This window comes from Setaria viridis, chromosome 4 (assembly GCF_005286985.2).
Source record: "Setaria viridis chromosome 4, Setaria_viridis_v4.0, whole genome shotgun sequence".
NCBI lineage: Eukaryota > Viridiplantae > Streptophyta > Magnoliopsida > Poales > Poaceae > Setaria > Setaria viridis.
In genome coordinates, this window is record NC_048266.2 from 19,156,021 (window position 1) to 19,173,818 (window position 17,798).

At 51.1% G+C, this 17,798-nt stretch overlaps 2 protein-coding genes across 2 annotated transcripts; both read left to right on the forward strand.

The window, feature by feature from the left end:
- The first annotated feature begins 5,019 nt into the window (after window positions 1-5,019).
- Window positions 5,020-6,192, forward strand: LOC117853508 (uncharacterized). The gene is made up of 2 exons (XM_034735848.1): window positions 5,020-5,523; window positions 5,644-6,192. The coding sequence occupies exons 1-2, from the start codon at window positions 5,020-5,022 to the stop codon at window positions 6,190-6,192; spliced, it is 1,053 nt and encodes a 350-aa protein (XP_034591739.1).
- Window positions 6,193-13,719: 7,527 nt separating this feature from the next.
- LOC117853510 (oleosin 16.4 kDa) lies at window positions 13,720-14,601 on the forward strand. Its single transcript, XM_034735849.2, has one exon. The coding sequence runs from the start codon at window positions 13,843-13,845 to the stop codon at window positions 14,452-14,454; it is 612 nt and encodes a 203-aa protein (XP_034591740.1). The 5' UTR covers window positions 13,720-13,842; the 3' UTR covers window positions 14,455-14,601.
- The last annotated feature ends 3,197 nt before the right edge of the window (window positions 14,602-17,798 follow it).

Below are 17,798 nucleotides of genomic sequence, written 5' to 3' on the forward strand. Positions count from 1 at the left end.
TGCAAGTCAAGGATGTCAATGCCACCTATTAATCAGGTCCAAGGAGATGGAAAGACACCATGTGCTACTGTTCATGTCACTCTACAAGCACAGGAAGACCAAACACTTCACAAAACCAACATCCATGTTGTTTTGTTTTCCCCACTAGCTGATATCAATTAAGCTTTAATGGAAACTGAAGTTACCCACTTGAACTATAAGTATAACTGTATTAGGACGTGAGGAGTACTTCTAGGCTATCAAAAATTCATGTGACACTTGTGTTCTATCAAGAACAACCACTCATGAGTCTCGAGAGGCTTGCAAAACTTGTTCTTTCAATTCCTGAGGGAGTTCTATAACACCAAACCACGTTCACCTAGTTTGTGCCTTCACGTCTTTACGGCATGATTGCATGGGCTGGCTTCTTTGGTGTGGGGAAGGGCGATTGTCTTGGCACTTTGTTGCGTGTGTAGAACTCGTGGTGCACTGCCTCATCATCAGTTCGCGCAGCAATAGTTATCAAGTTCGCGGATCCTTTGAGAAGATCGGGCCACAACTACTCATCACACGTAATCCCTAGGCATGTGCACATCACCAGAACCGTGCAACACGGCGCCAACCGGAGCAAGCAATGCCCAAAAGCAACCCTTTGCTAACATGGACGGAGCAGGCGACCAGCGCCAACCACCCCGCAACAATTGCAACAATGCCGACCAAGGCGGCGCTCGGAACAGACGCATGCGCCCTGTACGCACCCGCAATCTATTAGCTGACCTCGAGCAGGCCGGCCACAATGTCTTCGCTACACCCCAGGCTAACCTAGGGGCTGTGTACGCTGACCTGGAAAATCTCCCAAACTCGGACCAAGTTCGACGAATCTGGGCGCGACTCCAAGTTGCCAACGCCCATATTGAAGAGCAGGCCAACAACCGGCCGGCACACTCTCGGTGCACAGCTACTTAGCTTTCTCAGAGCTGATCCGGGCATAGCAGATCCGACCACTGGTGAGGCGACCGCGCAGGAGGTTGGATGGAGCCAATCCCTAAAGAAGTGATGGAGCGGAATGTTAACCCACCATTCAACGACAACAATGACCCTCAATGCGGTAATAATGACAACCGCCCCCACGGCAGGAGAGGCGATGATGAGGACCACGATCAACCAGATCAGCAACATGACCTCTATGATGTGTTGCGCGACCTCCGCCCTGACCTAAACAACTGCCACAACAAGTGTAATGAGTAAGAGCTTCGACGCCGCACCGAGTACGACCACGACTACGGCACTCCTAGACTCAACCACAATGTTGAATGATAGGATCGCCGTCGCCAGGAAGATGAGATGCGCCGATGCGCCAACTACGACTACATGTACGGCGCCCCTGAAGACGCTTATGATCCGCCTAGACACAACAACAGCAAACGCCCCAGGGCCCCACCCGTTGAGTACTACCTTGATGACAATGATGACATGGCGATCGATGGCTTCACCACCTTCACTGCACGCCTTCGAGCTGTTGCTTGGATGGCCACATTCAAGCTGGCCATTAATGAAAGTATGATGATCGCTCTGACCCCACCATCTGGTTCAAGATGTATAGTACCGTGGTGAAAGCCGCCAATGACACCTACGACCAGATGGCTGCCTACTTCCCGGTGGTGATGGGTCCTGCCCCGCTCCTGTGGTTGGAGAACCTTCCTCCAAATAGCATCGACAGTTGGGGTCAGCTCGCTAAAGCTTTTACGCAAAATTACCAGGCTACCTACAACTGACCTGGCAACACAGAGAAACCCGGCCAAGTTCATCAGAGGATAGGTGAAACCATCCGAGAGTATGCCAACCACTTCTTCGAGAACCACAACAGGCTGGCCAACGTTGAGGATTGTGACGTCATCATGTATTTCCGTTCCGGCCTGATGAACCACACCATGTTCTACAAAATGTATGATGCTGCCCCCAAGATGGTTGGGCAGATGATGGAAGTTATCAACAAGCAAGCAAACATCAAAGAGGCGGTGAAAGTTCTATTCCAGAACATCAAGCACCGTCCGACCGATGAATACGACCAGCCGATTCATGATGACTCACAAGCACGATACGAGCCTCGACTTCAAAAAAGGGCCCCCGAGGTCCTCGTCACCGAAGCTGATCCCGCTAGGCCGACCACGTTCAACCGGGAAGAATCCGACGAAACCCTCAGCGTTGCGTGCCCCTTCACTAAAAGGGAAAATCACACCCTTTGAGATTGCATAGACCTGAAGAAAGAACTCGGCGCCCCGGTGGAATACAAGCAGCCCAGCCACACCGACTACCGTCGGGATGACAACAGGCACGACTACCAATGCCGTGATGATCGCAACATCCGCGATGACCGACGCCGAGACAATCGATACAACGACGACCGCGACCGCCGCTGCAACGACCGCGACAACTGCGTGCGTGATGATCGCAATGACCAAAACCGAGAGGAGCATCGTGACCAGCCACATCAAGATGCCCAATGGCCCGGTGCTGACCAGAATGGGGATTTCCAATGACTAGAGCGCCAAGTCAACATTATTGTGGGCGGTCGCAATGCTTTTTGCAGCAACCGCCAGCAGAAGTTATGTCAGCGAGAGGTGCACTTTGCCTCCATACAGCCAGTCCAGTATCTGCGCTGGTCAGAGCAATCCATAACCTTCTCTAGGAAACATCACTGGGTCCACATCCCAGATCCTGGGTCCTATCCGCTGGTGATTTGCCCAACCATAGACCGGGCGCTACTCCCCAAGGTGCTAATTGACGATGGCAGCGGCCTCAACATCATCTTCACCGATACCTTGAAGTGCATGGACTTTGACTTCGAGCGGCTCTAGCCCTATGAAGATCCCTTCTATGACATCATCCCCGTTAAATGGTCCTACCCGATTGGCCAAGTTATCTTGCCGGTCACCTTTGGCACACAAGCCAATTACCGCACGGAGCACCTCGCATTTGAGGTGGTGAACTTCAAGACTTTCTACCATGCCATCCTTGGTAGGCCCATGCTAGCAAAGTTTATGACAATCCTGCACCACACCTACCTCATCCTCAAGATGCCGGCCCCAAACGGAGTCCTCTCCATCTACGGTGATGTGGAGACATCATACAAATGCGACACCGAAGCAGTGCAATTTGCAGAAGCCCTGGAGTTAACAGCTAAGGCCACCACCATGGTAGCCGAGGCCTAGAGGATGATCAAGGACAAGCTCGTGATCCCTGAGATGGAGCCCACGCCCATGACACTGCAACCGACCCCAGGGTGAAGAAAATCTACCTCGACCTAGAAGACCCAACAAAGACGGCCCTCATAGGGGCTGACCTCTCGAAGAAATAGGAACTTGCGGTCACTAGTTTCCTCCGGGAAAACTCGAACATATTCACGTGGAAGCCATCGATATGCCTAGTGTCCCTAGGGAGCTGGCTGAGCACTCCTTGGACTTGAGCAAGATTGCACGGCCGGTCAAGCAAAAACTCCATCACTTCGCCCAAGATTGCAAGGAGACCACTAGGGTAGAATTCATTAAGCTCCTAGCTGCCGGATTCATCTATTAAGCATCCCAACTGGTAAGCAAACCCAATCCTTGTAAAAAAGAAAACGTGTGAATGGAGAATGTGCATTGATTACACTAACTTGAACAAGCACTGCCCTAAGGACCCCTTCCCTTTTCCGCGCATTGATCAAGTCATTGACTCTACGGTAGGGAGCATCTTGCTCTGCTTCCTCGATTGTTACTCAGGCTATCACCAGATCGCCCTTTATCCTATCGAGCAAGACAAGACAGCATTTATAACGCCCTTCGGCATCTACTGCTACAACACCATGACTGTCAGGTTGAAAAACGCCGGTGCCACCTACTAGAAGGCAATCCAGGGTTGCCTCACAAAACAACTACATTGAAATGTTGAGGCTTACGTCCATGATGTGGTTGTCAAGACAAAGGACAAGGAAAGTTTCATAGCCAACCTCGAGGAGACTTTCAAGAGCCTCCAGCTTACCGTTGGAAGCTTAACCCCGGCAAGTGCATCTTTGGTGTCTTGTCTGGAAAGCTCATAGGCTTCATGGTCAGCCAGCGAGGCATCAAGGCCAACCCCGTTAAGGTGGACGCAATCAGAAACATGGCGAAACCGTCTAACAAGAAGGATGTCATGAAGCTTACTGGCATGATGGCAGCCCTTAGCTGCTTCATCAGCAAACTTGGAGAAAAAGGTCCGCCGTTCTTCAAGCTCCTAAAAAGACGGACAAATTCAAGTGGGATGACGAGGCCGCAAGGCACTCGAAGAGCTAAGGGCTTTCCTCACCACTCCTCCTGTCATGATGACCCCGGCCGACCAAGAAACATTGTACCTCTACATCTCCACAACGACGCATGTTGTCAGCACCATCCTAGTAGTGGAGCACCAAGAATCTGGCTAGACATACATGGTACAACGACCGGTGTATTACATCAGTGAGGTCCTCAACGACTCAAAGATCTGCTATTCATAGGTTCAGAAACTGCTCTACGCAGTTCCAATCTCATCAATAAAGCTACGCTACTACTTTCAAGGGCACAAAATTTGGGTAGTGTCATCATACCCCATCGGTGAAATCCTCCACAACAGGGACGTCAACGATCGAGTTGTCAAGTGGTCCATGGAGCTCAGTGAGTTTGACCTTGATTTTTGCCCGCATCATGCAATCAAGTCACAGATTCTAGCCGACTTCGTGGCCGAGTGGACGGAGATTTAGAAGCCACCTTCCCTGGAGAGGCCAGAACACTGGACCATGTACTTTGAAGGCCCCCTCAACCTCGAAGGAGCCGGCGTGGGGTCCTATTCATATCTCCCAAAGGTGAGCAGCTCAAGTATGCGCTCCAGATCCACTACAAGGCCAGCAATAATGGCGCTGAGTACGAAGCTCTCATCCATGGCCTACGCATCATTGTTTCTCTAGGAATCAAACGCATCCTTGCTTATGGTGACTCAAAGGTTGTCATCGAGCAAGTCAATAAAAACTGGGATTGAACCAAGGAATCCATGGACGCTTACTACGCGGAAATCCGCAAGCTTGAGGCCCACTTTGACGGTCTTGAGTTCCATCATGTCCCTAGGGACCACAATGTCACTGTTGATGTCATGTCCAAGCTTGGCTCCAAATGCGCGCAGGTTCCGGCCAGCATATTCGTACAAGATCTCTGGAAACCTTCCATCAAAATCCTGGACCCAGACCAGGTCAACGACGGTAGCGCTCAGGCTCCAGCTAACCCAAAAGCTACTGATGTCATGATGATTGAAGAAGAAGAAGACTGGCACGCTCCATTCATAGCCTTGATCATTGATCAGATGGTGCTAGAGGACAAGATAGAGCATGAAAAATTAGGTCAGCCCAGTGCAAACTACGTCGTCATTGGCAAGGAGCTCTACAAGAAAGTTGCATCTACAGGGATCCTGATGAAGTGCTTTCTATGTAGTGAGGGCATTGAACTTCTACATGAAATCCACTCGGGAACATGTGGCAACCACGCTGCCTTGGGTAATTTGGTCGGTAAAGCCTTCCTCTCTAGTTTCTACTAGCCAACAGCGATAGCCAATGCAAAGAAGCTCATCCAAAGGTGCAAAGGGTGTCGATTCTTCTCCAAGCAACAACACCTTCCGGCTCAGGCCCTGTGCACCATCCCACTATCCTGGCCTTCCGCACGTTGGGGGCTGGACAAGGCCGAACCTTTCAAGACCACCCCGGGCGGCTACACACACATCTTCATGGCAGTTGACAAATTCACCAAGTGGATTGAGGTCAAGGCTATTGCCAGCATCGAGTCAGCTAAATTCGCTCAGTTCGTGGAGGAAATTATGCACCGCTTCGGAGTGCCAAATAGGATCATAATCGACCTTGGCGCACAATTCACAGGCTTCGAGTTCTGGGATTTCTACCAAGACAACCTCATCGATGTATACTACTCCTCAGTAGCGCACCCGTGTTGCAACGGTCAGGTCGAACATGCAACTGGGATGGTCCTTCAGTACCTCAAGTCGCGCATCTTCGACAAGGCATCCAAGTACGCCACCAAGTGGCTATGCAAGCTACCTTATGTCATCTGGTTCCTACGAACACAAAAGAGTCGGGCTACCGGCTACACCCCTTTCTTCATGGTGTACGGCTCAGAGGCCGGCCTTCCATCCGACATGGCCTTTGGCGCCTCACGTATCTAGTACTACAAGGAAGGCGAGGTGAAAAAAAGTCGACAGGTTGACATCGATAGCCTCAAAGAGCATTGTGTGGTCGTCCTCATCCAGCATGCATGCCACAACCAGCAGATTCGGCATTACCAGGATCGGAGTGTCAGGGAATAGTCCTTCAACGTTGGTGATTTGGTGCTTCGCCGGGTCCAGTCCACCAAGGACATGCACAAGTTGGCTGCTCCCTGGGAGGGCCCCTTCATTGCCATCCAGCCAGGCACTTACCGACTCCAATAGGTAGACGGCTCCGGCATCCCCAATCCATGGAAGATCGACCATTTACAGTGCTTCTACCCTTAGATCTAAAAAGCTATGTATCATGTTTTCCCTCTATATTGAATAAATAAAACATCTATGGCTCTTTTGCGTACCTACTGCCTTACTATTCTCTTTCTCGAGCTGTCCCTGACACTCGGGGGTTGTCCGACCTGTTCAGCAGCCCGCTCCCTCACAAGTTCGGGGGCTTCCCCCAAGCGCCAACCTCTGGGTCCCGCATCTCTCTCCTCCCCCTCTCAAGGCTATATGACTAACTCGTCTAGTTGGCGTCCTAGCTCGCGAAACCTAGACAACCTTGCATTCACCCCTCCTACAAGCTCGAGATTTGGTCTCGGTATGATGCTGGTCAAGAGAGGCTAGGTGCTTAGCAGCTACAGGCCTCAGCTACACGCTGTCCTGTGGTATGCACCAAGGGAGGGATGAAGCTTATTTTCACCGCATACGACTAAGAACATTACATTAGACATTTCATCACACAGCTTGATACATCTTAAAGTTTTTTCCTACAGGTCCAAGTCATTTACAATCATTTCCGCCACATCATGATAGTACTCAGCCAGCTCTGGAATCCATTCCATGTTGAACTTAGCCGCGACTCCTGTCGTAGCGCATTCCAAGGCTAGCTTGGGAAGTGTGATGCCACCAAAGCGAAGGCGTTCTTGACACATTCTACTGCAGTGTCCTTCAGCAATGCCTTGAGCTGACTGGGTACAGCCTTGAGGCGATCCAGCAATGGTGTTGATGCAATTGGGTTGGCCTTCGGATGGACCATGTCCATCACATAGCCAGCTGCCTTCTGCAGCTCCTCCAGCTCTACCTCCAGCCCTGCAATTACACGTTGGTCATTCTGGAGATCACTTACAACAGCTTCTAAGCAGCGCTTGGTTTGCTTGTGCACATTGACTTCGCAGGCCAGCTTCTGCGATACTGCATACTCACACTTGACCGTTGTGTCATGCTCCTGCTAAAGGAGTGCATTGGAGTCCTCTACTCCTTGAGGTACTGCTGGAGTCTCTGCTCCCTCATCATGGCATCTGCGTAACCAAACAAGCTCGCATCAGCATCAAGGTTGCAAGGACAAAACTGACTAAAATAGGTTGGCACACCCTACCTTTCATGTGCGCAGCCAGCACATCCTTCTCCAGGTTCCGCTGCAGGAGCTGGTTAGCGGCGTCCTCCTTCACCTTCTTGAGCTCGGCCTCCAGGTGCTCTGCCTTTAGGCGATAATGCTTGGCCCTCCAAGTTCCTATCACCCTCTTTCGCGCGTGGGCAGCCAGGTTCAGTTTACACTTCAATATTAGGAGTTCTACAAGGAAACTTAAATTCAAATGCAAGTCAAACGATGTACTTACAAACACTAGCACGTCGGTGTCCAAGGACATCTTTCACAGCTTGTAAAGCTCTTCCTTATCCCGCACTATGTCCTCCGCAAGATCCTCGTCGGAGAAGTCCTCGGGTTCAGACTCTTCATGAATCACACCAAGGTCAACCTCCTCGGCAAACCTCTCTAGCAATGGGTCATCCCTAGGTAGCTCCCCTTGTTGAGGCTCAGCTGTTGCCTCCTCATCAGCCACCTTCTCGACTCCAGGGTCGACTAGGGCAATATTTACAACTCCGGAGTTGGCTTCATCACGTTGCGACGTCGGAGTCAGCACGACTTCCTCGGTGCACACCCCCTTATCAACTGCAGCCTATGGGGGTGGAGACGTTTCCACGGTGCGATCGTTGGTCGCCTCGGTCTAGGCTGAGCAGCTGGTTAGCTACACACCACCATCGTCAGATAGCAGGAGCCACTGCATCGCCAGCACAACAAAAAATTCACAAGTTAGTCGGCAAACATAACTACAACACAGATAGCATAAGCATATGGTACTTACAGGGTGCTATTCTTCTTCACTCGGTACTTCGAGCGCAATGGTGGAGGTGCCAATGATGTATCTTCGCTGGGCCTGCCATGGATCTTTGCCTTCAGTGCCTCCTGGACGCGTACCACGTCAGCCGTGGTGGTCTCCTTGAGCTCCGACTTCTTCTTCTTGGCAACTGGGCTCGGCATGTCGGATTCCTCATCTACGTCGCTAGCCGACTTGGCAGGGGTAGCCTCCTCTTTCCTCTTCTTGCCAGCCATCTTCCTCTTGGTGAAGTTCAGCTTCTACGCTTTGGAGGCAGGCCGCTTATGCATGGCTTGCCATGTCCAATGCCCCACTGGTGTAGCATTTGAGGCCTGGCTGACTCCCTCTTTCGTCACACGCACATCTGACACAAAGGAAGAGTCTGAATCCCACTGAAGGTCGGCGGCCGGCACGCTGGGCTCGTTGGTTGGGTGGATCTTGGGTTGTTGTTGATCGACCCCACCAAGTAGTAGCGCTGGGGAGAAATATATAAATACATTGTCCTGGTTAATTCATCACATCATTTAGAAACATCACAAATAGATATGCAGTATGCCAAATCAATGCTGATGACAATCTTACCAAGTTGGATTGTGGCCTCTTCAACGAGTAAGTTTTAGGGCAATTCCTGTTATTGATCTGGCCCTTGAAGAACTCGAGCACCCTGTTGGTGATCTCTGCCTTGGGCACCTTGCACTGCACCTCTCGGGTCGGATCTTCTATCCCTGAGTATTCATACACCGGGTGCACTCGGTGTTTGATCGGTTGCATCAGCCTCTTACAGAAGTTGATACAGATGGCCCCAGCTATCAGCAGTGCTTTTAAGTCGGCGATCTTTGCCAGTAGTTCATTCACCTGGACCTGTTCCTCCAAGGTCGGCAAGTTCAACCACTTGGGCATTGCTATTGGACCGTACCATGTGCGTGGCAACAGCTCAGGCTGCTGATTGGGGATGATGAACCATTCACTATGCCAACCCTTGTTGGACTCCTTCAGCTACAGATCAAAATATTCTTGCACTTTCTTGGGCCACAGCGAGAATCCACAACCCCAACAACCTGAACTTGTTTGCCCTTACTGATCACGGGTTTTAGGTGATACAGATACCTCCAAAGATCAAAATGTGGGGGAATACCCAAATATGCCTCGCACAGGTGAATGAAGACCGTAATGTCTAAAATCAAGTAGGGATTGAGATGTACCAGCTCGATTTGGTAGTAGTGCAGCAGGCCCCGGAAGAAATCTCCACAAGGGATCCCGAACCCGCGCTCAAAGAATGGTGAGAAGGCCACCGTCTCCACCGTATCCTCCAACGGGAAATCCTGGCCAGCAGTGGGCTTCCAATGTAGCAGTGCTTGCGACTCGAGGAGGCTGCGGTCAACAAGGCCCTGGGCAATCTTGGGTCATCACAGACTTCATCCAGATGGAAGATGGCTTCGGGATGTTTGCTTGTGCCATTTCTTCGAGCTCCACACCTTGAGATTTAGATCTAATGGTGACTAGGGTTTTGCTGCGCATACGGCGGCGTGGCGGCTTGGGCGGTGGAGTATGCGTGAGCAGACTAGGGATTGCGACAACGCGGCCTAGGGTTTGCGAGCGCGGTGATGAAGTGCTCAGTGGACTGTGGCAACGGCGCTGTGAGCATCCAAAGATAGAAGTGACAACGTAACCTATGGACAGAAAGTGCGGACCTCCCATTATTGCGGCACAACATGCCGAGCGAATTCTACGGGATTTTCTAGTTAGCACAGTGTGTGTAGGACGAAATCTGTAGGTTTTCCATTGCGGTTTTAACAACGTGCCTCCACGACTCCGCCAATCCTCATCCTTGGGGGTTGGGCGCGTAATTATGGTCGGCATGCCTCTGTGGCTCTGCCAGTCCTCGTCCTTGAGGGCTGGGCGCCTAATTCTAGTCGGCGTGCCTCCCATGGCTCCACAAGTCCTCATCCTCGGGGGCTGGGCACCTAATTCTAGTCGGCGTGCCTCCGATGGCTCTGCTAGTCCTCGTCCTCGGGGGCTGGGCGCCTAATTCTTGTCGGTGTGCCTCCGTGGATCTGCCAGTCCTCCTTCTCGGGGGCTGGGCACCTAACTCTAGTCGGCGTGCCTCCAAGGCTCTGCCAGTCCTCGTCCTTGGGGGCTAGGCACCTAATTCTAGTCGGCGTGCATCCATGGCTCTGCCAGCCTCCATCCTCTGGGGCTGGGCACCTAACTTTCGCCGGTGTGCCCCTGTGGCACTATAAATCTCCACATCTGGATGAGGGGCATATTTTTATTCAGTTACAATCATATTCCCTGGAAAGATTATTGTCAATACATATTATAAATGCCTGTGAACAGCTCTGAGATAGCTGAAATCCCAGGATAAGAAGCTACAACGCAGAAAAAGAAAAAAAACACAATACAAGAAAGCTGCATGACACACTTCCCCTAGCGGTGTTCTGGACAAAGTGGCGGAGTTCACGATACAACCTCCTTATGAGGATTCTTCTAGCATCGTTACCTCCCAACTTTACCACAGAAACTAAGAAGGGAAGGAGCATCCTGGTTTTCCTCACAAGAATTCTTCTAGCATCAAGCATCTGGGTGGGTGCTACTCCTATCAAAAAATATAAGCTTCAAGCCTACAAGTGCTATTACTCAAGCCATGGCTCTTGGTGCTAAACGATAGGTCTATTTATAGCCTGTCCGCTCATAAACATTCAAAGTGCTACAGTGGGCTCGTGAGGGTTCATGACAAGACTTTCCCATACCGATATGGGTCTATAGTGTTCACGTGATACACGATCTGATCTTCAAGTACTAACGAGAACCATGAAGTCACTCCGACGGTGCAGTACTCCCGTGAGCAGGCATCTTTGTCGCTTATTTATCATTGCACAAGACCTTATTGCCAGAGATTTGGGCGTGTTCTTTTGGTTAGCGGGCCTTCGTAGCTGCACCTATCTCCATGACTTTTTGTTTTTTGACCATTGGACTGATTATTTTAATCGCTTCAATGCTCGGGGGCTACTCCTAAAGAGTGCGCCTTGCGATGCTCTCCGTAACCTTTGCTTCGACCTGTTGGATCCCCGCATCCATTAGCTCGGCACTCGTCTTCGCTCTGCGCGTTGGCTCTACATTCGCTCGGATTTTCTTCTATTTTGAGCACTGCGCAGCCTCTTCGTCACCATGACGCCATCGCAGCTTCAACCGACTTCATTTCAAGCTTCGCTGTGATGACCTCAAGTTCCTGTTCACCTATACATCACTCGGGGGCTTGAGGGATATGGGTATCCCATGGGTCCCTACCAACCAGGATACTAGTCGGGCCTGGCAAGTGGGCCCACTTGACCAGGGCATGCGGGCCAAGGATATGAAGTTACTTGGAGTACACATCAAGATAACAAGACAGTATAAATCTATGCGTATTGCAGTTCGACTCATATTACTTTCCATGTAATTACCAAGTAGATTATATTCAAACCGACTTGTAACTCTGGGTCATCAACCTATAAGGCGGCCAAGGGCACCGCCGAGGGTATCCCAACATCGAACCATTGAGCAATATATGCACCAAGATACAAGATGTAGGGTATTACTCTCCCGAGGTTCGAACCTGTCTAAAATCCTCGTGTCCCCTTCGTGTTCTCGCGATCACCTTCAAGTTTTGGTTTCGCAATCGTCCTCACCTACAAATCAACCACTTGGGTAACCCCTTGGTGGACTGCCGGACTTATAAATCCGATAGTCAAATTGAGTCATCTCCAACAAATTTTGGTAAGTTTCGCTAAAATTTTAAGGTATGAACGCGAGGTTTTAATTCTAAGACCTGGGTCTTAATGAAGGGCCCAAATGTATGTTTAGCCATACTGTTGGGGGGAAATATTAACGACCTCCTAATGCCCCTTAAAAGCAACAAACATGAAGGGCCAGCACCACCTGCGGTAATAACGATTACCGCTGACCCAGCAGAGGCAGAGAGCATCCTACTCCGTCTCGCCCGACCCAGGGCCCCGGGGTCGGACACTCCCGACCCCTCGATGACAGAACTCCGCCTCGCCCGACCCGCGGTCTCAGGGTCAGGAACGCCCGACCCCTCGTCGCACGACTCTACCTTGCCCGACCCCGGGCGTAGGGGGCCGGACTCATCCGGGCCCACAAGATGCGTATCCGCCTCGGGCGCAGACCGCCAGATGAGGGCGCGGATCTCGTGGGTCCCTCACCGATCTTGCCATAAATGCGCCGCGGCTCTGACGCGCAAAAAGGCGCCCGCGCCCCTCGATGTGATCGTCACAAGTACCCGCGCGGGGCACTGTAGCCACAACCGCACAGGCTACAGTGGCCGCGGCTCCCCCTAATTCATCAAGAGGCACTCATGTCCTGCGCCTCCTAGCACAGGAGGGAGTTCCGCCTGCTCTCGCGCTTCGTGTATCTGGCGACAGGGACGCGATGTCCGTGTTCCACGGGTCGCAAGCAAGACAACAGGGGCCGGCCGTCTTCCCCGACGCCAACAGTTGCCATAACCGAACACCATCATCATGCTTGGCGGCAGCGGTCGCGAGGAGGATCGTCGACAGGATCCGAAGGCAGCCGCCCTCCTCCGGTGGACGTGCTGGCAGGGGCCGAAGGCCGGAGCAGGAGGCAGCGACCTAGGGACTTGGTCCCTCTTCTTGTATTTTATTTTACTTAACTTATCTCTTTCACTTCTCCTCACACCTGACTCATCTGTAACCCCGAGCTCTCCTTGCGCTATAAAAGGAGAGCCGGGGGCCCTGAGACAGGAGGACTCTCAAGCCAACAGAACACACACAATCACCATTAGAGCATCAGTGCACACCCAAGAGACTTGGGACCGGCTCCCTCTCTCTCTTGTTTGTATCCCCTACTACAAATCCCGCGTGAGCAACACGAGCAGCTCCTCATACTGGACGTAGGGTTTTCCTTGCCCGAACCAGCCTAACCCCATGTCTTCCTACGCCACCATCCGAAGCCTTACGCGCATAAAAAAAATTTACTAGCCGTAGTCTTGATCCGCTAATCTTGACAACGACACATACTAATTAGCATAAAGTAGCGAGCAGTCAAACTCTATCCTCTTCAACAAATTTCGATCAATTTTGCTAAAATTTGAAGGTGTGAATACAATATTTTAGTTTTAGAGTCCGGCTCTTGATGTAGGATCCACATGTCGGACTCACATTTATTTCAAATATATGTGAATTTTTATATGAGTCCATAGGTTTATATAGCAAACCATAATTTTTTATAACAAACCTATAGATTTTATCAATCAGTAGGGTGGATTGGTTTAGATTTAGATAATATAAATATAAGGTGAGTTTGGTTGAAAAAATAAATTTGTTGGTTAGAGTTGGATCCAATTAGCTGGCCTAGTCACGAGAACCTTTTGAGTACAGGTCGATGACACCACGCCACCGAGCACAGCTCATACGTGCAAGTACGTGTCAGGTGCCTCTACATGCACCCATCCCACGCGTCGCACCACGCTGATCCAGGCATCCAGCTCGTCGCTATAACAGAAACAGATCAGCTTCCTCATCCTCGTACCCGTGACCACGCCATGGCCACGACGTCGACGCGGACGCACGCCCACCAGCACCAGCAGCCGCCGTACGGGCTGCGATACGAGCCGCTGCGCCGCATGCAGGGCCTGGACCTGAAGACGGCGCTCCGGGCCAGCCCGAGTGCGTCCACGGCGGCCACGGCCGCGCTCCTGGTCCCACTCGCTGCCGCGCTGCTGGGCGCCTCGGGGCTCGCCCTGGCGGCGACACTGACGGGGCTCGCGCTCGCTGCGCCGCTCCTCGTGCTCTTCAGCCCGGTGATCGTGCCGGCCGCGCTGGCCGCGGCGCTTGCCGCGACGGGGCTTCTGGCCTCCGGTGCGTTCGGCGTCGCGGGCGTCTCGGCGCTCGCGTGGGCCGCCGGGTACGTTCTGCGGGGCGGCGGCGGCAGCGGCGGAGGGCTGACCGGCATGGTGGCGCAGCCGCTGGACCACGGGGAGAAGCGGCGCGGCGCGGAAGGCCCCGCGGCGTTCGTCGGTCACCGGCCCCGCGACATCGACGTCGTCGATTAGGCGCGCCTGTGCACGTTAGTTGGTCTGATTTGGATATGCGTGATCCATGACTCAGTCTTGTAGATTCTAGCTCGGATCATATTATGATGTAAATATTGTTTTGATGTACAGCTGCAATAAAACGGATTTGTGCTACTTGAAATAAGCAAGTTCACGGGAAAACGAAAGAAAACAAAAGAGGCCATTTATGCAGCACTAATATAATCCATGACAAGTGCGCAGTCTTGTACAGTACCAAACGCCAACATAACAAGGCATCCTGCAAAATGTGCATCCTGCAAAATGTATCGCCAACAGGCAAAAAAGAAGAATTTTTTTTATTTTTATATTTTGATGGAAAAATTGCAGAATTGGGCTATCGCTGCCGGCCCAGCCGGCGAAAGCCCGTTACCGCCGCCTTAGCCGGCGGTAAAGGCCCCCGCCAATGTTCATCAACCGGCGTAACTGCTGGCGCGTGAGTCGAGGCGTTACCGCCGTCTGGAGTGGCGGTAACGCCTTTACCGCCATCTGAGGCGGCGGTAACAGCCAGCGGAAGGCTTCGGTAACGGGCTTCCGCCGCCTGGGCCGGCGACAGTCGCCCCTTTATAACCCGCTCGTGGCCCCACCCCTCCCCCGCACCAGTGCGCGCCCGAAGAAGCCCCTTTATAACCCGCTTGTGCCCCACCCCTCCCCCGCACCAGTGCGCGCCCGAAGAAGCCAGAGAAGGGAGAGGGAAGAGAAAGAGGAAAGAAGGGAAGGAAAAAAAAGAGAGGAGGAGGAGGAGGGAAGAGAAGGGAGAGGGAAGAGAAAGAGGAAAGAAGGGAAGGAAAAAAAAGAGAGGAGGAGGAGGAGGAGGGAGGAAAAGAAAGAAAGAAAGGAGGAGGAGGTGGAAGAGGGAAGAAATTTCTTCCGTCTATCGCAGGTAATTTTTTTTAATCTCGTAGTTTAGTTTAGTTTAGATCTATATTTAGAAATATTAGTGGATCTGAGATTGTAAGCTTGGTTTAGTGTTACAGAGTTGTTTGTTTATTCAATTGAGGTCGTTATTGTAGTTAATTTATGTATAGTGCTGAGAATAATTTGGACTGCCCGTTTCATGTATGTTGCCAGGCATATCGGATAGTGTCAATATTCAAGTGTACTATGGGCCGGGGGAGATTAGATATGGTCCAGAAGGGGTAGATTTGAGTGGATTCCCTTGTTTTACCAAGTATGTTCCAAGAGCAAGAGAGAGAACTTGGGGAGGCATATGCAAGTGGCTCTATAGGGACTTAGGTGTTGACAGAGATCAAACAAATGTGTCAATGAGGTTTGTAGTGCAAAGACGACCGGACATAAACTTTTGGGAGTTGGTTCCGCTTGAAGGAACTCCGAAGTATCGAGCTTACATAGATGGTTTCACGAGAAGAGGTTTACTAATAATATGGTATGTCCAATTTTTCATTAAGGGTGGACCTAGCACTCATATTGAAGATCAAGTTGGAGGAGATGAAGTTGAAGCGGAAGAAGATGTGCAGATTACTGCGGGTGGAAACGAAGAAATTGATGATGAAGAAAAAGGAGGTGGAGATGCAGAACATGAAGTAGCACCTCGGGAACCAAATGCAGAGGCTGATGAGGGGAAGAATTTCCTGAGTTAGTAGAGCAGATGGAGATGGAAGGAGGGGAGGCCAATGGTGCCACGGAGGAGGACTCGTCGGATGATGAGGAAAATGAATATCCTGTACCGCGAAATTGGTCAAATTACGACCATTCCGCCCTACACGTAAATGTGGGGGAAAATATTGCTTGGGAGTACATGGAGAATGAGGTATGCGTGGTGGCTGTGTACCAAAGTGGGGATGAAGTAAAGGTGGCTATTAAGAGGTGGTCCACTTTGTGTTTGCAGCGTCAGTTCAAGGTGGAAAAGAGTAGCCTGAAGGTGTATGATGTTTGTTGTGTGCGAAATGGTTGCCCATTCAGTGTGCATGCATACAAGGGAAAATGGAAGGATTACTGGGAGGTGACTAAAGTGGTTGAGCACCAATGCTTGCTGGCTGAATTGGAAGGGACACACCGCAACCTCACTGCTGAATTTGTTTCTCAATATATGTACCCTCAGATAGTGGAGAATCCAAGCTTCGAGCCCAAGTCCATTATCTGTGCCATAGAGGAGAAGTTCAAGTACAAGATCAGCTACAACAAAGCTTACCGTGCTAAGCAGAAGGTGCTTGAGATGAAGTGGGGTACGTTCGAAGCATCCTACGACAACCTCCCTGCCTTGTTGCACACCATTTGCCAGAGAAATTCTGGAAGCTTCTACGACTTGAAATCATATCCAGTTCTTCAGTTTCCAGGCAAATAGGTCCTTCAGCGGTCATTCCTTGCGTTGTGTCCTTGCATTCAGGCTTTCCGGCGTTGTCAACCAGTCATTTGCATTGATGGCATATTTCTAACTGGAAGGTACAAATGGAAAATATTAACAGCTATCGGAACGGATGGCAATAATCAGGTGTTGCCTCTTGCGATCGCTTTTGTGGAGGAGTCTGGAGATAGCTGGTATTGGTTTCTCGAGAAGGTGAAGAACATGATTGTGTTGGACGTCGAGGGTGTCTGTCTCATTCATGATCGGCACAAAGGCATTATACAAGCAATCGAGGACCTACAGAATGGAAGTCAAGAGCGTTTTAGGGCCCCGATATGGCCGGACTTGAAGAGTCGGTGGTGCATGAGGCATATGGGTGCAAACTTTCATAGCCAATTCAAGAACAAGACCCTTACAAAATTGTTCAAGCGCCTGTGTAACCAGAATCAGGAGAGGAAGTTCAACCTGCTGTGGAAGAAACTTGAGGACCTCACAAAGAAGCAATGCAAGGAACTAGCGAAGAGGCCGGTCAATAGTGAGGCTGACAAACCTGTGTCTCTGGAGGACATCGGGCTCGACGATCCAAATGTCAGGCGAAGACGGGGAAGATCCATCAAGACCTTCTCACAGTGGATTGAGAATGAACCGAAGGAAAAGTGGGCGTTACTCTTTGATGAAGGAGGTGCACGGTGGGGTATAATGACGACAAGGTTTACAACTGGGTCCTGCGCGGTGTTCGGGGCCTGCCCCTTGTTAGTATTGTTGAATTTTATCTTTACCGCACCATGAAGTATTTCAGGGAAAGGTACCAATTGGCTGATAACTCCATGCGCAACAACCACGTAATATTTGGGTACAAGATGACAGAGTACATGGAGGAAGCAATTAAGAAAGCTCATTTGCATCGTGTGAAAGAAGTGGGAGCCGTGGAATGCCGGTTCAAAGTTGTGTGCAGGGACAAAGTTCGAATGGGCGGGAGGCGTGAGAGACACACACATGAGTGCATCATCAGCAATGAAGG